The sequence below is a fragment of the Poecilia reticulata genome, chromosome 20 (assembly GCF_904066995.2).
Source record: "Poecilia reticulata chromosome 20, P_reticulata-male-v2, whole genome shotgun sequence".
In the NCBI taxonomy this organism is placed as follows: Eukaryota; Metazoa; Chordata; class Actinopteri; order Cyprinodontiformes; family Poeciliidae; genus Poecilia; species Poecilia reticulata.
The window spans coordinates 12,003,625-12,028,727 of record NC_088849.1 but is presented as its reverse complement, the minus strand read 5'-3'; the positions used below and the strand labels follow the sequence as shown (position 1 = coordinate 12,028,727).

General features: G+C 37.3%; 2 protein-coding genes across 5 annotated transcripts in view; both read right to left on the bottom strand.

Moving 5' to 3' along the window:
- Positions 1–11,191, bottom strand: part of cntnap2a (contactin associated protein 2a) — a 289,428-nt gene extending 278,237 nt beyond the window's left edge. The window contains exon 1 of one of the 4 annotated variants that reach the window (XM_081601734.1): positions 10,553–11,191. In XM_081601734.1, the coding sequence (XP_081457860.1) occupies positions 10,553–10,661 (109 nt within the window). In that variant the 5' untranslated portion in view covers positions 10,662–11,191. The remainder of the gene's footprint in view (positions 1–10,552) is intronic. The other 3 variants (XM_081601735.1, XM_008438563.3, XM_081601736.1) reach the window with 3 other exon arrangements.
- The window catches only part of LOC145549421 (uncharacterized), a 63,149-nt gene that overhangs the window by 33,328 nt on the left and 4,718 nt on the right, over positions 1–25,103 (bottom strand). Inside the window, exon 2 of the mRNA XM_081601738.1 lies at positions 14,536–14,653. The gene's annotated coding sequence lies outside the window, so the exon portion shown is untranslated. The remainder of the gene's footprint in view (positions 1–14,535; positions 14,654–25,103) is intronic.

The following is a 25,103-nucleotide window of genomic DNA, read 5'->3' as shown; positions in this document are numbered from 1 at the left end:
GACAGCCCATTACCACCCTTTGAAGTGTGTGAGCTGCTAATGGCTTTAGATCCCATTCAGGGAAAGCCTGTGTTCCGTCTGGCCATTAGGTAGCTGACTCAGTCTGCTGACTAAACAAAACATGTTCTTTGCCCTTTGGGTGTTCTCCTTATGGTATTGCTTAGGAGACAAAAGTATATAAATTTAACAGTTTTGGTTTCTTTAAAGTTCATGATTAATACAGACTAAATTAACAACTTTTTGAGGAGCTCCAACTTAAATAATCCTTTCAATCAGTGCTCCTATGTTGGAGCCATATTCACACAATAGGCAAAAGAGACCAAACTGATATGTTTGCCCCATATTTGACATTTCATGGCAGTCTGAATTGCCCCATTCCAATGTTTCAAAATAACATAACTACCCAATTTGAGCCACGTATCCAATAGTTTTGAAATCGTCTGTAGCTTCTATCCAACTTTTATATCACTGACATGAGACAGGCATGCATCATAATTCTGCACAAGAAGAAGTCAGACACAGAAAATCTGGAGGTAAACAATCTCTTAAAATGAGGTCTGTGTCAGTGAAGTGCAATCCCACATCACAATCCTACCATTCCTGGTTCTGACTATACATTCAGGCTTCTCTACAGAAGTTGCAGTCAATACTCCACAAAAGGCCTTTTTGGGGTATTTTTTTTTGGTCTGGCTGTAGGGCCTTTTTGCTTTGGTTTGGTCACTTTTTGAGTCATCTCTGATCACACACAATTTACATTTGACCAAGATATGGGACCCCACATTGGGCTTTAAGGGCAACACTTAACACTGTATCCCTCAAAGTACATTTCCTTTGCCTCTAATTTCACTGTTGATCGAATTGACGGCTTGTCCTCCATTTGACTAAAAGGTAATTTGATTGCAGTTCCAAAGTGCATGTTAACTAAACTCTCCATTTTATACAAACATTTTTGGAGGATGGTGAATAATAAAACAGCTATATATATATATCCTTGTGCCAAAAAGACAAGTATACACTTACATTTCTGAAAAACATGGATTTGAAAGGGTACTCTCTGAGTGGATATATCTTCAAATCACATCACAAATGTATTTGGTCTTCTATGTACTATTCACTAAACTCTCTGCTCATCCCAGTCACAGATTAAAGAGCTAAAACAGATCTGGGATCAACCCTACTCTAATCTCTGCATGTTGGCCATCATTATTTCATTTGTAGCTAAAATAAATACTTGAAGACAAGATGACCATATATCAAGCAATGAATTTAATACTAATATTGACTGTAGGTATGGGGACTGGTAATTATGAAAGCACATCATGAAATTGAATAGCAGGTATTTATTATACCTCTGTTTAATGGAGGAATTAATGAAATTCCAAATTAATCAACTAAGCAGCTGAAGGATTGACCTAACCGAACACACCGCTGATAACTTTAATATTTCTAACATGACTGACAATGGCTCTGAATTGAGCTTATTGTTATTAAACTCACACAGTTTGATGTCATATTTCAAGTAAATTTCACATCTGTATTCTGTTTATGTAGAATACAAGTGGACGACCATGTGTAAAGACACAAATTTAACAGTGACTACACAAATAGATATGACTTAAACAAGCTCATCAGCAAAGACATACAAAACAAAAAAAAATATGATATACGAGAAAAGAACTAAGAAAGCTGCATAGAGGTAAAATATAGAAGACGGTAGATAAAAGAAAGTATAAAAGGAAACAGTGACCCCTGTTAGACAAATCTCAGCTCAGAGTGTAACAGCAACTTGAACCAGAGCTAATGGACCACACTCACATCTACCCTCCACTCTTTTTTCCCCTCCATCTTGAACACACACAAAACTACATTTTAGATTACACAAAAACCCACCAACATATAATGGAACAAGACAAAACACACAATCCTTCTCTTTTCTACAGACAAAAATATATGTGACATTTATCAAGTGTTCTGCTGAGCAAGTTATTAAAGCTGAGCCCAAAATAGTAATTCATGAAAGCTTGGTATTAATATGTGATGCTGGTTTAAAAATATTTCTCAATATTTTGATTTTTTTTATTGCATTTTCAGAATATGAACTTGGTAATATGATGTTCTTCAAATAGACATATTACCAGACTTCAATCAATTTAACATTATTGTTGTTGTAGGAAGACGAAAGATGAAAACCAATTTATTACTTACTTATTCAGAGACTATTTGGGCAAACTCTTGTCAATGCTGCACCACTGTAGAAAAGTTTATCAGTTTATCACTCACTCTTGGCTTAGTTGATACCATCAGGTAGCAATGCCTGTAAATGAGCTTCTTAGACAAGTGCAATGTTTACCTCCTGTGTCTACGGTGGTTTGTGAGAGAAATAAAATAGTAAAATATATTGGCCATCCACTTTATTTGTGGTAAGAAATGAAATGGACACTGTCAGATCAGTGCATCATGGCTGGAGAAAACAGACACAGCCCATTACCTGACTAATAATAATAAGCCTTGGCTGATTGTGGTAGTCCAAGGGTCTGCTTGTGCTGATATCATGGTAACCTCACTTCTGTCAAACTGCTCAGGATAGCTGTGGCTACAATGTAGTTCACCACTATCAGTGTGTGAAAGACTGAATGCAGCTTAAAGCATTGTGGTGTCCTCTGGACTGGATAAAGCGCTATAAAAGAATAGGCCATTTACCTACGCTTACATCTACATAAACTCACTAAAAAGGACTTAAAATGAAAAAGAACTGATGAAGCACATCACTCTTCATTGAGCTAGAGAAGATATCTATGGAAGAATTTGAGCAAATATTCCCAAACAGGTCTGCAAAGCTTTAAAAGATATACACACTCCAGGTCAGAAAGCTTTTGGCATAAAAACATTGCATATCTTTGAAAATGTTGTGTTCGTCATTTTGAGATAGATAGATCTGGTAGATCTGGGAGATTAGTGCCTGTTTTAGTGGACAGGCACTAAAACATTCTAGCGGCACTGTATGGGTCATGTAAATGGTTAGCAATAATGCAGCAGGTGCCTGCATGCATTGTTTTTTGTTTTTTTAAATAAGCTTAACTGTACTACATCTGAAAATTAAAACCAAGTTGTAATTTCATCAATTTTGTTTTTGTACTTGTGAAAACAATTTAAACAGAACAAATGCTATATAATACAATACCTTTTGGTGCATCACACTACATATTTCAATGGTGTGGAAAATTTGTCCTACCCAAAAGAAATGCTGAGTTAGGGATAAGAATGAGAACTGATGGGTGAAATATGATCCAGCCTTAAAGTAGCGTCTCCACTGAAACAGAGATACACTCATACACTTGTTTTCTCTCTCTCACCTTTCTGCTCCTCAGAGCCACAAGAGTATACAGCTGTGTTTTTCCAAATGCCCCAGCTGGCTACCTTTCCATTCTGTGTCTGAACTCTTCCTGTAAGTCTAAAAGGAAAAGCAAGAGCATTTCTTCTGTGGTAGTGGACCAAAGATTAATTCATTTAATCTTGGCCTGTAAATAAGGTATTCAAGCGCCTTAGAAAAACAAATTGAATGTAAAGGCTGAAAGAAATAACATTTGTCTTCGCTTGAGCACGATGCCCTTTTTCATAGCACTTTTCCACATGAGTTGGAAATGAGATATCCGACATAGTGTATGGCCAACATAGACCCATACAAACACACAAGCCAGCAAACCTACTCTTTCACATATGCACATTTAAACTATACTAATTGTGCATTGTTTTATAAGGACAAAGTAATGCAAAGTAAAAGATAGACAGTTTGTCTAAAGGACGTTGGCATCTACAGTATTTGTGTGAGTGATGCCAAGACTGGTGAACAGATGCTATGCTTTGGATTTTAAAGTGTAATCCCTAGATTTATTACTCATCAGGCAAAAGTTCAAAGGGTTAATGTTGCTGGATATAGGTTAAACATGAAAAAGGACAGATTAAATATATAGCAGGTTAAGTGCACAGGGTAATTTGCAATTAATTCAATGGCAACTTTAAATGGGTGGGTGTACGAAGGGTTCTTTCTTCCAATTCCCAACATTCATTAAAAACATCAATTTATTTAAGGTTGGGTGGTAAAGGAACCAATGTAAGCAGATATGTCCAGACCTCTTCCTCACTCCTCAAGCCAGCCATGAGATGTAAACTAACTTGTTTCGGATCTTTTAATTCTAGTCGAATAAGTCTAAAATACGTTACTTGGGAAGAAGTCAGGCGTCATCTTTACGACAAGAACAAACCAATTAATATGACTGCTCTCAAAGCAAGAGCAACTCTGAAACCCTGTAAATGGCTGAGATCCAGCACTTTCCCAGAGGATAAGCCCAACAATCTCTTAAATGTCAGCATTGATTGTAAACACATGGAGCAGCCTGGTTAACAGATAGTGTCTAATGGTGCAAAGGTCCCGTTTTGAAAGCAATTTCTATTCCTCAGTGGGTTTTCACCTATAGTCCTATGTTCTCCCACATGCATGTTAGGTTAATTATGACACTCAGTTCATGGAATGGGTGACATGGTTGTGTTACTCTGCATTGTCCCTAGCGATCATCCAGGATATATTTTCTCTGGCATGGTGACAAGCTGGGAAAGGCTCCAACTGGGACAGGCTCCATCACCCTGCAATTCTCAAATGAATAAACCAGATATAAAAAATGAATAAACTCATCTGGTTGTGCCTCAGACAGTGCATAGAAACCCATATTAAATTTCAGTTGGTGATTAAATATATTTAACTTACATTTTGTATGAGTCTTCAGATCCCCGATTATTTGCCCTGATAATTTCAATCGCATTGATTACTTTAACTGAAAAATAGCTAAAAGTGAATAAGGTTGTTCATGGTAGTGAGGTCGTATTAGCTATTCAGCAAGAGGGACTTTTCAGACCTACATCTAGTTCTGTCAAGCATTTTGCAGCATTTAGGTCCTAAGTAGCAATGCAATGCTATCACAATGCAAATTTAGTAAGTTGTTGAAATATAGACCCAGGTCACAAAGCACTGCTAATTTCATTTATTTATTTATTTTGTCACCATGTCTTTAGTAAGCCATTTCATCTTAATATTTTTTAGTCTATATGTGCCAGTAGATGCTCTTGACACTTTTACATAAGATTAGTGGATGATGTATAAATCAGCTATGCAGCATGAATAAATAATCAAGCTCTTAAAATGCTGTTCATTGAGAAAGACATAGCTGGTTCAGTCTTTCAATAATGCCATGGATGAACTCTCACAAATGCAACAAGGACTGAGCAAATATCAGCACTGGAGGTGTCAAATCACATCCTTGTCATTTTACTGATAAATACCACCTTCTCCCTGTTCCCTCACTTTAAATCAGACATTTTGTCCAGTGAGGTGGACCAATTTTGATGACTGCTACTGAGAATAACTTCCACTAGAATAAACTTCCGATTCATATACACATGAAAAACACATACACGCTTGACTGTCAAATACAGTCAAGCATGAAGAGAATACCTCTGGAGATGGATAGTAACTACTTTAACATTCTAAAACTCTGTTAGCTGTTTGGGTTTTAATAAATAGATTTCACATCAGAAAGATTAAGCGATCCAAACAGGTGTGTGTGTGTGTGTGTGTGTGCGTGTGCGTGTGCGTGAGCATGACTAGGAGAGAGTAAAAGAGAATATTGCGTAATTTGTGTCCCCGTTTTTGTGGGAACAAAGTGTTATGTTACTGACATTGTTAGGGGAATCACACTGTATAAGTTGTCAGTGTACATTTTTATCTGTGTCTTTGTTTCAATAGAGGAAACAGTTGATAGGCTAGTAAAATTTATTTTCAATAAAGATATTCCAATTTTTCAGGGAGAAATTCCTGCACTCATTAAAGTTTTACCAAATGCTAGAACTACTTCTTCCCTGTCAATAAAATGGAGTATGTTTATTGTGATTTGTTACAAGCCTCTAAGAATGTGGTAACACTTTATTTGAAGGGGGGTGAATAACACTGACATGACACTGTCATAAACATGACATAACACATGTCATGAACATGAATAAGCCTTCATGAATATTTATGACTGTTGTCATAAAGCGTCATTCGGTAAATTATGACACTTTTAATACAAAGTTGACATTATTCAAAATGTCTTTGTTATGACAACTTGACATTAACCAAGAAATCATTACTGTTTAAACTTTACCTTTAATGACAAAGATACCTAATTTTTAAAGTGCAATCAGTAATACTTTTATAACAAATTTATATCAGTAATGATTTCTTGGTTAATGTCAAGTTGTCATAACAAAAACATTTTGAATGTCAACTTTGTATTAAAAGTGTCATAATTTACCAAATGACGCTTTATGACAACAGTCATAAATATTCATGAAGGCTTATTCATGTTCATGACAGGTGCTATGTCATGTTTATGACAGTGTCATGTCAGTCTTATTCACCCCCCTTCAAATAAAGTGTTGCCAAGAATGTTTGGACGACATTTTGGAAGCTGTTTTTGGTAATTATGAAAGCAGCACTTCTATGCCTGGTAAAATTTGAATGAGATTTTTAGGATTCACTGTGATGGACTGCCAATCTATCCAGGCTATACCCTGCATTTTGGTCAACACACAGTGGATAACACAGTGAAACATGTAGATGCACATATTCCAATCCCTGTGAATCAAATCGATTTAGGGATGACAAACAAGTGAACCCAATTCTCTGATGTGTAGCATTTTGAAGGATTGACACTGGGATGCTGACGCCATGGACTTCCCCCACCCTACTACACACTCATTAAAAAAAAGTATGGCCACTCGGTGGGTAAAAAATATCATTCTCTCACACCACCAGAAGTTTGGAACAATTTTACTAATAATTAAGAAAAATATCCATCTGTCTGTTTTTGGCCGCTTAATTTTTGCAGAGTCACAGAAGGGCAAGTGCTCATCACCAGTCAAAAGACAAGAGGAAGGGTACACGCCAGACAAGTTGTTAGTCCATTAATTGGAGAAACAAAAAAAATTATTTAAAAAAACATGCACACACACTCAAACCTAAGGGTAACACAGAGACAGACAGGACACAACCATGCACACACACACTCACACCTAGGGACAATTTGGAGAGGCCAATTAACCTGACAGTCATGTTTTTGGACTGTGGGAGGAAACCGGAGTACTCGGAGAAAACCCACGCATGCACAGGGAGAACATGCAAACTCCATGCAGAAAGACCGGGGCCGGGAATCGAACCAAGAACCTTCTTGCTGCAAGGCAACAGCTCTACCAACAGTGCCACTGTGCAGCCCTCTTAAAACAACTAATTAAACAGTAATACTTTGGATAATAGGAGGACACTGAAGTACCCTGAGAGGAAATCTATGCATGCAAAGACAGGGCACAAAAGAGCTCAGCCAAGATACAAGTACGGGACCTTCTATGTATGAGGGAACAGTACCATCAAATGCTCCACTATCCACCCTGCATGACAAGAGATCTCTAATTTTTCCAAAGTCAAGAGGTTCTGAAATTGTAGAAAGAAATATTCACAACTTGATGCTGTACAAGCAGGCCTATCACTCCCTCAGAAAAGAAAAAGTGGTAATTTTTTTATTTATTTTTTTCAGTTTATGAATATTTGTAATCATGAATGAGCAGGGGAGGCATGTGAGCCGACAGACTGAGCAAAGGAAAACTGATGAATAGAAAAGGCATGGGAGATGAGTAATGATTGGGCGCCTGTGATAAAACCAGTGAGTAAGGAGCTGCAGAATCTGAAATACACTGGAACTCAAAACAAGCCAGGGGTTAGATGTTGAGGAAGGAAAAGAATGATGACTGAAACACGTAGAACTCAGTAAAGTGAAGGAGAGCAGAGGTAGTGAGACAGGTGAATCATTTAAGTACTTAAGGTTGAAGCGGGTAATAAAAAGGCAACAGGACATAACTGTTTTTTAGTTTTTTGGGAGAGAAGGTCAAGGGAAAAAGGCAATATAAGGCTGAAATTCTGTACCCTCATAACTATTAAAAGGAAAAGTGCAAAAGAGGGCTGGATTTGTTTTTAATTTTTTTAAAAACCCAAGAAAAACTATTTAGCTTACGCTGGCAAGACAAACATGCCGTTGCAATTACATCCAGTATTTTTCCAATATCTTTGATTTACTTGGCTAAATGCATGGCGAAACACACACACACACACACACACACACACACACACACACACAACACAAGCAGGTGCTCACACACAAACAGCCAAACATAGCAACACACCAAGTGCAGAGCTACTCTAATCTGAGCCAAACCAGTCTGCTTCCTCCTGCCTTAATCCTATCATTATCACCCCCCAACGGGAGCATGTTAGAGACATGTTCAGTCACAAGACAATAATGTTGAAACAGGTTTCCCCCCCCCAAACGGTTTGGTTAATGTGTTAAATCTGCAAAATTGCAAATTCAATTTAGCTCTTAATAAAATCCAAGTATGTTATGACAGTGATTCAAATGGAAAACTGACATATACTGCAATCCAAAAATATCTAAAGCCATCAAAAGTCTGTGTTGGCATTTTACATATGTTTTTCTGTTTGCGATAACCACACCAACAAATAAGATGATTCAGTTTTCCTGCTACAGAAACTAAAAGTGATGCACTCATTTTATGCAGTCACCAGTAAACAAATTGACAAATTGGAGACAAAGGATAAGTGCTTTTCAGGAAATGCAACAAAAACAATAAAAAATCCCACGACAAGCAGTCCTGACTGATGCTTGTGTGAATTACTTGACAAGCTTAATGAGATGAGGACAGGCTAAGCTCATTTTGCATCAGACGGACTTTATAGGTAGTCTAGCCTATTTAGATTTAGTCACCCACAGTGTCACTAACATAATCTAAAGGTATAGCTTTATTTCTTTACATCCAAGAACAGTGTCTCTTACTTACACTTGTAGAAACCGAGAAGCAGTATCAAACAGAAAAAATATAGCCTACCTGTTTAAAATAAACTTACTGGTCAATCTGCCCCATAAATGTGTAATATTGTTTTTCATTATAGTGCAAGCAAAAAATCATGGGCATAGCTCTCACTCTCATGAAAACAATCTTCAGCATTTTAAATTGATCATCACCTAAACTTCAAAATCACTAGTTTGTAGCACCGTCTTTGTCATCCAACATGACAGATCCAAAAAAGTTCATGTTTTATTTAAAAAAAAGATACATATGAACTAAAATGTAAATGCAAAAGCTGCAAACATTTTGACCCAAATTGCCATGTTGCATGATGTTGTGTGCTCACTTTAAAATAAAATAAAATAAAAAACTGCAATAGTGATTCAACAATTGCAAACAAAAACTAAAATGTCCGAATAAATCTATCCGAACAAGTATAATTGATCTGCCGGTAATAAAACACGCGACCCCGAAAAATTAATCACAAAGCTTTATGCCAGGCACTTCTTGCCATCTCTGACTACAAAGAAAGAAAGAAAAAACAGAACCCGAAGTTCAAATAATACGTTTTACATTCACTTTTTTTTTTTGTTCCACTTCGTCTTCTGTCACCGCACACAGCCACACACACACACACACACACACACACGCAAATCGCTAGCAGCAGCGTCTCCCTCTTGTCGCCTGTCAGATGGAATGATTAATGATGCGCGACCCCGCAAACATCCATCCAGGACCGGAGAAACACTAGCGATCACCGGGGGAATCGGTCTCACTGAACCTTTCGGCAGAGTCTCTGTTAGCCAGACCTTAATCGAAGGAAGCACGGCTAATCTCAGTGAAGCAAAATATGACTGCCGCTATTATGGGTGACAGAAACGATCATGCAAGGTCCATCCGAAAATAACCAGAAAGTCAGTTTGTTATATATGGAGAACAGCTGAAAGACTGAGAACTATAAAAAGAGTTTGACACAGCGCCAGACAAATTCTAAAATAAATAAATAAAAGCTGCTTTTTAATAATAATAATAATAATAATAATAATAATAATAATATTTGCGTTCCGGTGTGTTGTCCATCCACTTAACAATAATAATTTACACTTGGTGTGTAGGCTGAAAAAAAGCACACTAAAGATAGTGCAACTAAAATGCAAGACAGAGCACTTTAATACATTTACATTTCCTTTGAAGCAAACCTGCATTTCTAAATTAACGTGTAAAATCAGCAAATAAAACAAGAGCTTAACTGTTTCCGGAACAGACTACGTCGAAGTTGCGAAGAACAAAAACAAAAACCACTTAAATCCTGATATTTCCTTAGGTATCTCAGCCCCCACTATAACACCCCCAAATCATACTGAAATATCGATCGCCCAAACATATGTGTGCTAAAAATCTCTCGTTTAAAGATTCTGGAGGGCAGCACGTGGAGATCTAAACTCTCGGGACCCCCTTCTTCTCGTCTCGTCCCTCGGTGCAGCCTGGCACCGTCCACCACTGCCAGCACACAGAAAGCTCAGGTTTGCATCGGTGACACAATCCGATTTCCACCTATGCACTGCACCCCAAAACAAATCCAAACAGAGAAACACTAACAACTTACGGGTTGTTGGTAGAGCTCCGTGAACACTGTTGACGTGGCAGAAAATCCACAAAACGAGGGGTAATAACAACGACGGTCTCTGGGCAGGACGCTGCCGGTGCATCTTCATGGCCGGTGAGGTGCGCAGGCAAACGGGAGAGGGACCACGGAGCAGAGAGGCGAAATCGCCAGTGAGATCCGTCAGCCTCGCTTTGCGACTGAGGACTGACAGAGAAGAGCCTGGCGCAAGTGCTCTCACTCTCCCGCTCGCTCTTTCTCTCCGTCTCTCACTGCCTCACGATGATGTAAGGCTCACACCGTCAAATAGGCTGGTCTTTACTTGCAAACGGAAAGCAATTATTCCTGCCGCGATTTTGCCTCCTTTTATTGCGACTCCCGACAGAAACAAAACAAGAGAGTTTTCGCTTGCGAGAACGACTTAGTACGACCGCAGTGTACAATGAAGGCTGTGGTAGTTCAAGAAGGCATGACAGTGCGCTGCTGAGCTGATCTCTCGACTCCTGCTCTCCGATGCGCTGTCCGCGGTGCTGAACTTATCCCACTCTTTCCGTATCTCTCTCTCTCTGTGTGTAACCCGAGTTCCAGTCTCTTGCTGCCAGACAGTGCCCCCCTCCTTCTTTGTATGGAGGTGGTGTTATACCCCAAACGTGTACTTTCCCCTAAAGCCAAAACCCATCGAAATATGCACAGGAGTTGGAGACACCACATACGACTTAGACATTATCCATGCAGGTCATATTAAAAGTCATGTTACAACACCAAGCTCCAGCGTATTTTACTGGAACGTGTAAAAAAATCAGAAAGTGATTTAAACAAATAAAAGTGTGAGAAGAGTGTTTAGGCCTTTACATTTATCCCACTTCAGTCAATATTTATAATGCCACGTTTTGTTATAATTACAGCTGAAAGACTTTTGTGCTATGTGCCAGGCTTTTACATCTACATTAAGAAATGTTTGACCCTGCTCTAATTGAGCTAAACAATTCTACTGTAGCCTCAGTTCCAAGATTGAGGCTGATGCTGTCCTAAAGATAAACCACAGCCCCAGTTTTATACCATTTAATATCTAATGTGTCCCCCACGCCTCCAACACCGCCATATTTGTCGTTTCATCAATTTTCAAAGCAACTCTAGCTGGCCTACCTGTAAGCTTCCCTACATTACAATGCTGCCACCATCCCATGTGGAGAGGGTGTACCCATTCGGATGTGCGGTGCTATTTTACCACCAAACAATTTTGCATGTAAGCAAAGAAATCAAATTTTGGTCACATCTAAGTGGAGAACTTTCTTCCATCTCTGCTATGCCCCCTCGATGGCTTTGGCAAACTGAAAATTAGACTTCTCTGGGGGGTTTCCAACAGTTGGCCTTTTGTTTTAGCTATTATTCCATAAAGGTCTCCTTTTTTTGTTGAAGGTAGAACTAATATTTGTGTTGAGAGTTTCTCCCACTTAAGTTGTGGGTTTCTTTAGCTTCACCAAAGGCTCCATGGGACTTTTAACTTACATATACATATGGCGTAAATAAAAAGAAACGTGTTTGGAGGTTTGTAAATTAAGTCTCGAAAAACAGATACTCCCAGCTACTGGACAAATTAACATCCAGACACACAAGTGTCTCTGGAATAGCTCTGTCTTTGGTCAGAGTTATTCTAAAGAAAATGCCAGTCTTCTTATATCATTTGCCTCTCTTCTTCATGGCCATTGTCATTTTCCCAACCTCCCCCTCCTCTTCTATCGGTTGATTGCTCCATCCACCCACTTCATCGTGCCATTTGCCGTTTTAGTGTTCTTTTTTTTTTCCCACAAGGACTGCAAATGGGTTTGTCAATATGTCATGCATGGTAATTTAGACATCATTCAGCTTGTTTTTACAAAAAAAAAAAAAAAAAAAGATAGTGAATACTAAAGGACCCCATTGTAGATGATTTTTAACAAAAGAAAGTTGATGACAGCAGTGATGAATCTCCTGAGGAATAATGTTTTGTGAAGCATTGTGTTCAAGTGAAGTGGGAGATTTTCCACAGTCAGCATCAAGCATGGCTGCGTCACTGCTGCTATCTGCCCACCGTGGGACAGAGAAAATAAAGTTCTACTTATATTTAACCTTGTTCTCCAGAGCATTATTTGGAATGTGACCTTTGACTCAAGTCAACAATATGAAGAATTGCTGGCTGCACATGGCAGCAAGTTTGATCTTCAGATTTTCTGAATACCAAAGAGGCCTAAAATTGTTTAGTGTCACAGAAAGAAGTCGGACAGAACAAGCTCTGCAGAAAATGACTGGGAAAATTGTCTGCACTCTGCATGGCACCATTTTCTAATCCTGGTCCTTAACCTCTCCCACACACCTGCACTGCATGCCTCACATCTCACATGCTATGAACTCACCTGATTCAATTAAAAGGGGTAATTATAACGCTTCAGCAGGGCCCGATGAAAAGCTGACCTACTCATTTGAACCAGGTGGGCTAGAGAAAGGAACCATATAAAGCCTGCAGAGCAGATTGCCCTGAAAACCAGTGATAGGAGTTGCTGGGTTGAAGTGAATAAGGAATTTGTTGGGGAACAAAGTTAGCTCTGAATTTGATTTGCATTTTGAATATTTATGCTCTTTCAATTGAATCTAGAACTTCTTTTATTTTTAAGAAAAAATATAATGTAAATCATACTCTTAAATGAAATAAAGAGCCACATTTATGAAATGCAAGAAGTTATCTAGCTTTGGTAAAGATTTAGAAGAAAAAACAACTTTTTCATTGTTTAAAGTACTTGCAGCATGATGTCCTATAAACAAGACAAGAACTAGCAGCAGGTAACATTTCATAAAATACAGAAAGGCCATCAAAAATGTAAAATACTAAATGCATTAGTTCAAAGATTCAGAATATGGTGATGAAATGTTTCATAAAAAGGCTCATGGCTTTAATTCTGTGACTATAAATCACAAAAGCCTTACAAATAAATTAGAGAACATAGGTGATTTAATCAGTTATAACTCATGCACTATATACAGCTAGAACTAATGCAAGAATGGTGAACAAAAGCAACTTTTGGAAAAATTTTATATTTCCAGTGTGACACAAGCTACAAACGTGTCCTATGTCCTACAAAGGGGACATAGGACACATATGAAAGAAGGTGCTTTTTTTTTTGGACTGGACCAAAAATCATACTTTTTAACCTAGATGAAGAAACCCTAGACAGCAATGCCCAAAGTCGATCCTCGAGGGCCAGCATCACACATGTTTTAGTTCTCTCCCTGGTTTAACGCACCTGGATCCAATGATGGCTTATTAGAAGGTCTAAGTCTCTAAGAAGAATATTGACCTGCTGAAAAGGTTGTTATTACCAGCAGGGAGAGAACTAAAACATGCAAGATGGCGGCCCTTCAGGACCGACTTTGGGCACTCCTGCCCTAGACTATGTGCAAAAAGGGGCTAAAAAGTAGTGATCATGGAGGCTACAAAACAAACACACACAACACTTTTAAGATTGTTTATGTAAAACAAATCCAAAAACAAAAAGGGACTGGGAAAAAAAAAAAAAAACATACTTTATATCTGTTCCACGTTACAATTATGCACCAATTTCTTTTTGTGCTTCAGATACATAAAAAAAAGACACTGAAGTTTGTAACAATACAATTGGGAAAAGTTCAAAGCACATATCTTGGCAACAAACTGAACTAATCACCACAATTTGTAGTGCTAGCTACAAATTGTACTAATTTCTAGTGAAACAAAGTATTTGTTTACTTTGTTAAGCAAGAAGTGTCATTAATTAGAAATAATGAGAGTCGTATGTAACAATCAACATTTGTGGTCTTCATATACCACCTTGGCTGTATTCAAAATTCATTAAGCCACCTGCATTTTTGCATCATAGTGAAAGATTTATTAGCTTTATAAAACACTTCATATTCAGTCTTTTGTCAAATGTGGTTTTATTGGTCCTTTCTGGGTTTGTCTACTGATATCTTACCTTATGAAATGAGCCAGTTGAGTTAGCAGTTTGTAGAGGTCTGTTTTGAAGAAACTTCATGGATTGTGTTCATCTAGAGTAGCAGAAGAATTTGTAGCGAGGAGATCCATTCCTTGACCTGCACACAGAGTTTCCAGTTACTTTTTAAGTGGCTCGCTCTGAAAACATTCCTGGCATGATATAAGGAATTCCAGGTCAAGCGATACCAAAGAAAACATGGTTTCATTCAGACTGTTGTAAAGAAATAAAAACTTATTTTGTTGTTTTTATTTTTTTTTCCCCAAGCACAGACAAACTGCACAAACTTGAGTCTGGAATAAAGCATTGAAGAATGAGAGTAACTGCAGTTGTAAATTTTTAAGCAAAAGCGAGAAAGAAACAACAGAAAGTGAAGAGAAACAAGATGAAGAGATATTTCTTAAATTAATTAGGCACGACTTTTAGACAAAGGAGTAAGTATGATATGCTTAGTTGTTGTAGTGTCTTTACTTCTGTGATATTTGTCACATAATACACCACTATAAAACTTTTTTAATTCTGTGTCATTAAATTTTCTCCCCACAGCTTCAGAACAAGAAATATTGGGTTGTGAAAAGGGGGTGTTGGGGCTTGCTTAGGATTTATCAGTACTTTCTCATAAACGTGTGGCTTCACTATGTCCATTTTAAAAGGAAAAAAGTAAATTCTTGTGTAAGTGCCCTGACCTAGTTGGCATTACCAAACATAATTTCAGACAACTATTTTGACTATAAAGCGTTCTTTGCTACATAAAGAAAATGCTGCCACAATTCGGGTTTTGTTTCTCAGAGAAAATTATTTGAGTGGACATAATGAAGCACAGGTGGAACTAATTGCATTAAGGCTGGCTTCCATCCACTTAATCCTGCCAATAATCGTTGCCAGTAAGCCACTAGTGAGAGTCACTGACCTGTCTGTTATTAAAATGATTGGTAACACCTGCGCAACATACGGTAAACTACGCATCCTGTAAAAAGCTCGTCTAGTGCGTTTCCCCATCACTTCCAACGACACCGTAAATCCGTGAAAAACATTCTAGGGTTAAACAATGTTAAAACCAATAAAAGCTTTTGATGGTACTAGAGGAAATTGTTTCCTCTAGTACCATAAACATAACTTGAAAACGAAGTACAATGCACTAAACGCTTACCACGATGGACCAGTTGTCCGCGTCCAGGAGAGTCAATAACACCTTTTTTGTTTGTTTCAAAGGGACTTGCTTGTTTGGCATTCTTTCTAATCAGCCAACAAAATGAGTAGGAAACTATGACGTAAATTTGCTGCATAGTTTTTAAAATTGGTTTGGGAATGACAGTGGAGAACGTGAACGAAGCCATTTAGTGCATGTTGGCAATGATTTCAAATATTGAATTAACATTGACAACAATCTCCTCTGCTTGAAAAGAAATGTTTGGTGAGCATTACCGCCACCTACGGGTGTGGAGTATGGCTAAAAATGTATCAAATCCATTATGGATTATATTTTGTTAAAGTTTGTCCTTAAATACCTAATTAAATGTTGAATATTTTTACTTTTTGAATCTCCCTGTAATATGTTTAATAAATTAAATTTTTATTTTTTTATCTACATTCCTTCAACATTAACCTTCTATTTCATATCTCCTACAAACTATTTCTATTGTTTCAAATTCTCCACAAAATTGGCATTGTCCCGTATCATGTTTGCTTATTGTAAATAATGTATAACTGAATCCAGTCTGTCCAAATCTTATTGTTAGTAATTGATCTTTTCTTCTGATTCTCCTTCTCATGTTTCCCACTCTCTTTTAACATCTTCCTTTCTTTCATTCATTCTATTCTTTCAGCCACTTTTCCTTCAGTTCTTGTTTAATTGTGTCTCTGATTTACTTGTGATTACTGAAGTTGGTTCTTCCTGTTTTGCCATTTTTGCTCCTCTGTATGTCCCACTTCTCTCATAGCAGTGGAGGCTGATTGTTTACAGCGCAGGCAATGTCATACCTCACAGCCAAACGTTAGTGATGGGGGTAATATCTAAAACTTCAGAGTCCACGCCTCCAGCAAGTAATCATTTTGCAATAGCCGAGGGTCCAGACCCCTGGAAAAACCAAAGCCTAAGGGTTTTTTTTTTCTTTTTCTTTTTAACCAGACCATAGTATTTGGGGACCAAATCTAAACATGTCATATAAGCAAAAGGCTAAAATATTGAGGCTGGAAACTCAGTAAAATGAAAAGCCAAGCACCATAGTCCACTAATAAAAAAAAGTACCCAAATGTATATTTATGCATAGGTTTTAATTGAAATACACCCCATGTGTCAAAAAAGTTAATCTATCTTTATTTCAAATAAATTAGAATATATAATCTACTGGTATTTAAATCTTTGGTGAAATTTAAATATTAATTTACCTCATGGTCAGACAATGTTTAAACTATTTAATGATATAATTCATCACAGACAACAAAAATCTCCCTATATATTATTTTTTTATTTCTTTGGAAATTAAGACCTTCAGAAGCTGGAATCAAACTCACAACTTTCCAAGATCAATTATACTTTTCTCCACAGTTGCCTCATGTTCAATAGCTTCTAATAATAAAATTAGTGGTCATAAAACAATCAGATCATGACTTATTAATATCTGATCTCTGTGGACAACTAGTATAACATCTATGTACTTTGGACAAAGAAGCTGAATTAAACATAATTTCTTTGCCACTTAAATTTTAACTGCATGAGACACCTTTCATTTGCACTCCGCTGTGAGCCGAGATGAAATGCTGGTATATTTCTTTCCCAAAAGAAGCACAGAGGAATTGACTTATGTTAATTAACGACCTTCAGTGTCAATCGTTGCAGAGATTATTTGCATATTCTGAAAATAGCACTCAAAGCAGCAGAATCAACATCTGCACTTCTGTGAAACTCTTCCTGCTCTTCTCCCTTCATAAATATCACAACATTGCAATACAAATCACTATGCATGTTGAACAAATCCGTGTAACTTCATGGAGTATGTTAATCTGAGGGAGTGAACTCCCATAGTGCATCAGTGTCTTCCCCTGGCATTCAACGTGTCGCTTCAATACGTCCAAAGTAATGGGGATAACAGAGCATCGTGTCTACTGGGGAACAAAGAAACATGTTAAAAGTTATTTTTTTGTTCCCAGTCAAACAGGGAAAATGTCTAATATTTATACCAAATTGCCATGCACTGTTTTCCAAAGATGTTGATTTATTAACCGGATCCTACTGAGGAGAAGCGTCATCCTGACTAACAGGAAAATAAATATTGTCCAATCACCATATTTTTTAAATCCCACAGTCTTTGTAAGGTAATAAAAGGTTTTATGCACTTAACTTTGTCTCTTCCCATAAAATGTGTTATTACTGATAAATGCCATTTTTATGAATTAGAAAAAGGTACGTACAAAAGTCCCACCCCTTCACATATGGTATCATTGAAAAGCCTTAAATGTCCTCTCCAGACACCAAAAGGAATTAATTCAGTAGAATGCAGGGGGTGGGAGATATTCAAGTTTAGAAATGTCTTCTACAGAAGACAAAAATAAACTACTGGTAGTCAGGAGGATATTATGATGCTGCCACTACCATGTTTCCCAGTGGGTAAGGGCTATTCATGGTGACATGCAAGTTTATCTTCACCTATGGCAAACCACAAGTTTTATTTGCAAACAATTTTGAGAACCATTCCACATTTTTATTTCACTTCGCCTATATTTAATGCATAGATCCCCAACTCCTGTCACCTTGCTGCGACTTTTAGATGCATCGTGGCTCAACACAAATGAAACAAGTCAGAATTAGCTCAGCAACATGAACCACTCAGTTTATGTCGCAGCTGAACGTTTCAGGTATTCAGCATATCTCCAACAGACAAAGGTTGAGAGGCGAGGTACACCCTGAGCAGATCGCCAGTCCATCACAGGACATTACATCAAATTAAACTTTCTTAAGCAAGCTTTTTATTTTATTATTCTGTCTAAGCTGAAGAAGATTTAAATGGGAAAAAAAAATGCCATGTGTTCTCTGTAAATATGATTCAGAAAAGTCCCAAGACTTTTTGCCAAGTGGAGTAGGTGGATCAAATATATTAGGCATGTTACAAAAGAAAAAAAAAAAAAAACGGTTTGGGATGCCCCCCCTTGTAATCAAAACAAAGAAGCAGTAATGGTGGCAATATCCACATATCTTTGGGATATGAATGATGAATTAGTATTTCAGTCTACACCTTTTGCTCTATTTCAAACTGTTAAAAGCCGTGGCTCCAGCCCTAATAAGAGAAAGCGTCCGTGCCCAAGCATTCCTATTATGTGATGTCAGGTCCCTCTTATCCTTAAGAAAATTCAATTGTAAAGACAGTCAAGGTCAGTCACTGCTATGTGAAGATTTACTGAAAGAAAGTGTTAAAAGAATAAAAAATAGATCCACATGTGAATCAAAAAAGAATAGACAAAAGAAAATGAATGTGCTGATGTTGCATTTCTCTGCATAAATCCAAACTTTTTTTTTGTGGCGCTGCTTAGGTCAACCAATTTTTTCCCCTCTCTCTCTCTCTGTCTTTCTCTCTCTCGTTCTCTCTTGTTCTTTCTCTCTTCGAAGCCAAGAGTCAGACGCTATGTGCACTTACAAGGAAGGTTGGTCTTTTAATAATGCCATGGCATAATTGGTTTCTGAAACATTTCATGGCCTTAATTAACTAAATGAGCCTGAAGGAATTAGTTAGTGGCAGGGAAAGACAGGACAAAGGAATGAGAAAGAGGCAGAGCAAGGAGCAATACAAACGATAAACATCAGTACCTTATTTCTTCAGTTCACAAATCTGCTATTCATTTGCAGACCTCTTCACTACTGTTCAGCCAGTCTCCCAATATGTGTGTCTCTTTTAACTCAGATTAATCTGTCTCTAATTAACCAAATATTTGTAGTATGCGCTTAAAGGATAAAAACTGTGTTTGAATATATAAGAAGTGCTTGCAGCAAATCGTTAAAATGATAGCATCAAAACATTTAGGAACAACTGCATTGTGGATACCAGAGATAATCAAGGGCTAATATGCATTTGTGTCCATATCCATGTTTCTGGAAAAGTTCTTTGAGCGTTTGAATTTAATTGGAGAAGCTAACTGTTGTTAGCTGTAGAAGCTAACTGTTTCCCACCACAATTAGCTTCTAACTAAAAACTGAGATCCTTTAGTACCCCGAAAATAATTACCTGACCTGAATGTAACCACGTAAGAGCTTGAGAACCTTAAAGGGACAGCAGATTAATCTAGCTTTTATGGAAATTATTGGATTCATAAATCTACAGTGTGTAAAACTTAAATATTTAAATTGTCTCCAGAGCAAAGGAAAAAACATAAATATTAGGGAACAGCTGTACATATCCTCAAAATAATGCAACATTTAATATCTGGAAAATATTGATACATTTAATATTTTATCTTGAAAGGCTTTCAATGTTTTGCTGTAAGGAATGGCCATCCTTTTTTTTGAGAAAGACAGAATAATCTATATAACCTATATTACTACAGTGTTATCAAAACACTGACCTCAGATCTGTGATGTGCTTAAAGTTTTCACTTCGCCGTAGAAAAACAAAAATGATTGATGATTTGAACGACACATCTCATATCTACGTACTGGACACAAGATAAAGGGATGGAAAATTTTGTGCGAGTCCAAAAGCTTAATTTTTTTCCCCTCAGATTGGACGGTTGCAGGCTACACGTTTGGACACCTCAGTACAAAAAGACACAACATTGATGGGACTAGCTACACTTAGTCAAATAGATAAAAGTGTGTAAGTTTTAGAAACTTTACAATATTGCTGAAGAGATGTTCAAGTGGTTTGTTACATGAAGCAGGTCTACGTTTATTATTTGTGTCTGACTTTCCGTGGAATTTATTAAAATGAATTTTTGAGCCTGATCTCACTGCAACCTTGAACGCTATTACTGAAAATGGAAAGATGGATGGAGAGAACATTTTTGGACATTAACTGCTAACATTCTAATTGACTGGAGAAATGAGCCTGAAAAAAACTGTGAATGGTAAATTAGTTTTTGTCTACTTCCCACATAACAAAAAAAATATAAATAAATAATAAAAAAAACCAAAACAAAAACAAACCTGCATTAAAAGGTCTCGGAAAATTAAATGACTCATTAACTTTTTCTCTCCTTCATAATTTCGATTTTCTCTGCTGTCGGTTCCTCGTCACTCTTGTCATCCCCCTTGAAGTCTCCTCCTCTTACATGACTTTGCATAAGTGACCTCATTCAACTCACTTCACTTTCTCTTCCTTTTAGATTCTAATAAAGCATGTTTCATCCAAGTTGCTAACTGTTAAGTGCTAACGACTGATCACATTATCCATATCCTTTATCATCTCAGGAGCCTACACGACCCCGAACTCAGCCAATCCCATCTCAGTGTAATTAATGAGAGTACCATAAAACGAGCTCATGCACACGCTCTGCTGACTGATGGAATGTTTTGGGAATGTGTTGTCGGGTCAGTGTGGTTGCCGGGCGTCTCGTTAATGATGGAGCACTCTCTCTCTAATGTTGGGGTGGGGTGGTGGTGCGTGTCCGAGCAGGTGTGGCAGAAGCACTAAGAGATGGCTAATCAAAATGGAATTAGTCGGCTGATTGCCATCGGCTCTGATTGAGGATATCCCTCAGTCACACATGCTGAGGCTAATTGAAAGGAATTTCATGGCAATAGGTCAGCAACAGAAGAATTAAGAGAGGGCAAATCATAATTTCCGCAACTTTGAACAACTATGCAACACTGTCTTCTTCTGGTATTGCTAACTCGGTTTACTGTCTTCTTAACTTGAGTCCAAACTGGATGTAGATTTTATTCTGACATAAAGGTCGAAGTTTGTATTTTAATGTATGGGAAAATGTTTTAACTCTAAGGATAATTGATCCTAGTTAATGACTACTTCACAGAGGAGAAAGATCTGAACTAATAAACTTAAAGACTTTTCAAACCCTTATTGAGCAGAATGCCTATATTTTCTTCTGCATCTTTAATTTAAAGTTGGAAGCCTAATAAGCAAATATTAATGAGGTAATTAGCCTTTTTAGCAATTAGTAAGCTAATGCTAATTCTAATGTGCTTATCCATAAAGGTGGCTCTTCTATTGGCTTTTAAATAGATTTACTCAAAAAAGAGGGATACTTGGATGCTTCTGGTAACTGACACATTCCCAAATATTGGAATTTGCCCTTTTTAAAACAAGGTGGGTGTAGTTATTGGGGATTCTCCTCAGATAGCAGACTAGCAACCATGGGTGTTGCAGTGAGGCTGCTGTACAACCAATGAAAACCCTGCATCTGTCACTTGAAGCAGCTGAAGCTACATGAAGGTCATCAGAATATTTTTTGTGGTCTCAAACTCTGAATTTAAAATAGTGATACACCTGGCTGTCAGCTTCCGATATGAATCACTATTTTGAGATTGTGCTGTGCCATGCCATCTTTGTAAAGACCAAGCCCCGGTAGCGTCCATGATTTCAGTTTTTTTTTTAGTCTTCTTATATTTTCACAATTTACCACCCTCAGCATGAGGGTGAAGTGGAACTAAACACTTACAGAAACCAGAAATTGATTAAAAGTCAAGACCCAAGGATCGAGCTCAAACAGTCCCGTACTGTCTTTCTCTTATCGCACCAGTTTTATTGCTCTCCTGATGCTGGTAAGTCCAAAGCAAGCTCATAACTTGGTTTTATGATAGCAAAACAAAGGCTTTCTCTCTTGTTCGGGTTTCTCTTAAATAATGTGTGTGAGTCACGGTGTGAGTGCATCCACACATGCACAATTTGTTCAAGGATTTCGCCTCTTAGTTCAGGCTGAAAGGCTGCAATACCTCCTAATCCATGATGATTGGCTAGCTGATGGCTCCAGCTAAATATGGACGGCTACCCTTTTGCCCTTGTGCTGTGGCAGTTTTTGAGTTGAAAATCCCTTAGGCTGCTCACACATTTTTTGTAAGATCAACCAGGAAGCACATTCATTTACACATATCTTTGCTTGCTGCTTTGCAGTGGAGCCATATTTTGTCCTCTAAATACATTAGGCATACAGGACTATTAGAAGCATTTCAGCTGAACATAACTTTGACCTGCTGTCATGTACGCTATGATCAAACATAAATGTTTAGTTTTGAAGTTTTGAAATGGAGAGTTGAAAGATGTGTTTTCGTCTCTTGATGAGTCTTTTTTAACAAATTTACACTAAATGGAACATTTAAAAGGAAAGCAAACTTACTAAATGTGATTTAAGGTTTAGATAAAAAAAAAAAAAATAAATAAATAAATAAATAAATAAATAAATAAATAAATAAATAAATAAATAAATAAAAGTAGCTCATCTCCATAACATTGCATTATATATTCCGATTAATTTCATCAGTAGTTTTGAGGCATTGCAAAGGCTTTCAGCCTGAGGTGTAAAACAAGTTTTCAAATGTATTTTTTAATATTTCATCTATTGAACTTAAACTTAAACCCCTTGTGAAAACCAAGCTTTTTCTTTTCAATATTAAAACAACTAGCAAAGAATTATAAAAGGGCTGACAAGTCAAAAATACAGCAACATTTTGTCTCTACAAGTGAAGAAACCTCACCGCATTTTCAACTATGCATACATTTCGGATCAAAAAGGCTATGCGGAAACTCACACTGCTAGCCAGAAAGTGTTAATCCTGCAGGCAACTGGAGTGGCTCTGCCATGAACTGAAACTCACCTCCCATCACCTTTCAGTATCATTATCACCCTCCGCACCCTCGCGAACACCTTGCCCACATGCCATTTTATTATTAAAACCTTGACAATATAATATCCTCGCCAAGATGTAATGTCTTGTCTCAGGTAATTCCATCTGGCCAACCTGATGACTCATTTCAGCAGCAGTGCGTTGGGATAATCGGAAAGTGACCCGAGTTGAAGACAGACAAAAATCTTTTCATTTACTTTGGGGGTAAAAGGGCAACTCTGTATAATTCCGTTATACACACAACATGATTCACTATAATGAAGCGGCTGTGAAAAAAAAAAAAAAAAATCTTTCACAGTCATGTTCCGCTGGAAGAGTTGCATTACACTCTGCAGGAGAATCAACACAATATGTGTCTGCGTGATGGGGAATTGTCAAACTCAATGTTTTTTGCTTGGCTTCAAGAGAGAATTAATATTTTATTCTGTAGACGCCTATGTTTTAATTATAAATCCTTTGGCAAGAAAAGGCAGAGGCATGTGACAATTGCAGTGTTTGTTTTATAGCAGGAAAAAACTGCTTTGGCCTGGAAACTGCGAAATCTCATTAAATTTGGAGAGAAAAGTGTGGATCACTTTCTTGAAAATTGCTAGAAAGAGCTGTAAGCTTGACAGAGAATGTTTCGGGTTTTTCATAACTATGTCTACAATGCTTTTGGCTGCTTTTACATTTTCACAATAAAGCTGGATTTAGTCAATTTTAGAAGAAAAGAGACATTTTTATTATTATTTTAAAAATACCTAACTTTTCTTACACCTGTGTATTTTTCTACAAACATAACGCGGTCCACAAGGGCTTTTTTTTGTTTTTCCTTTCATGAAAATGTGACTTTGATTTGATTTATTTTTACCTTTAGTTGCTGTGCAAGGTGTTAGTTTTTCGGGTTGTTGACTTCTCATTTCAGAGCACATTAACTCAGTTCGACTCAGCATAGGTGGTGAGTGTCATGCGATGCTTTGCTGACACTCTATCACTGTGTGAATCCAGATGTGCCTGCAGATGTCGCATGCTACCAATTTAATGGCAGGTGGTAATGCTTTTCATACCAACTATGCAGAACTGATGGGCCTTTGCTTCATCATTGTCCCCCACGGGAATAAATATGCTTATATCTACACTGCAATTTAGGTTAAAGACATAGAATGAAGAAACATTAAAGAGAATTAACTTAAGTGGTCATTCCGTCATGATTAGCTTTTAAAACGCATGTTGATTTGGAGAATATGTGTGTGCGTTGCTTTGAAACAGTATTTTCAACAACGTCTCTTTTTTTTCTTGATTTTGTTGGAGTCTCACCTGTTTCAGGTCATCAACCACATTTATATACGAGACAAAGATAACAAAAGTAAATAGAAAAAGCAATTTTCAAATGTTGATTCCAGTCATGAAGGACAACAAGCGTAGCAAACTAACCTGTCCATTTGTGAAACAAAGGTAATTGCTCCCTAAGCCACCTTCAGAGGAAAAAGTTGCCCTTAAAGCATTTTGTAACAACTGGCAAAGAGTCTTTCACATCACCGTTGACTAATTAGGACTCACCTTTCTTTTCAGTGTTTTAATTCAGTTGCACTGTAAGGCTTTCATTTTTGGCCACATTGGATTTATATCCAGACTTTGTTTAAGCCATACAATAAATATTATGCTGTTTTTTATTTTTATTTATTTTTTGTTTAGAGGCAGGTTTGTTAGTTCATATCTTTCTCATGCTCCATAAATTAATTGCCTCTGAGCTGAGGGTCACAAAATAATGGTCACATCTTCT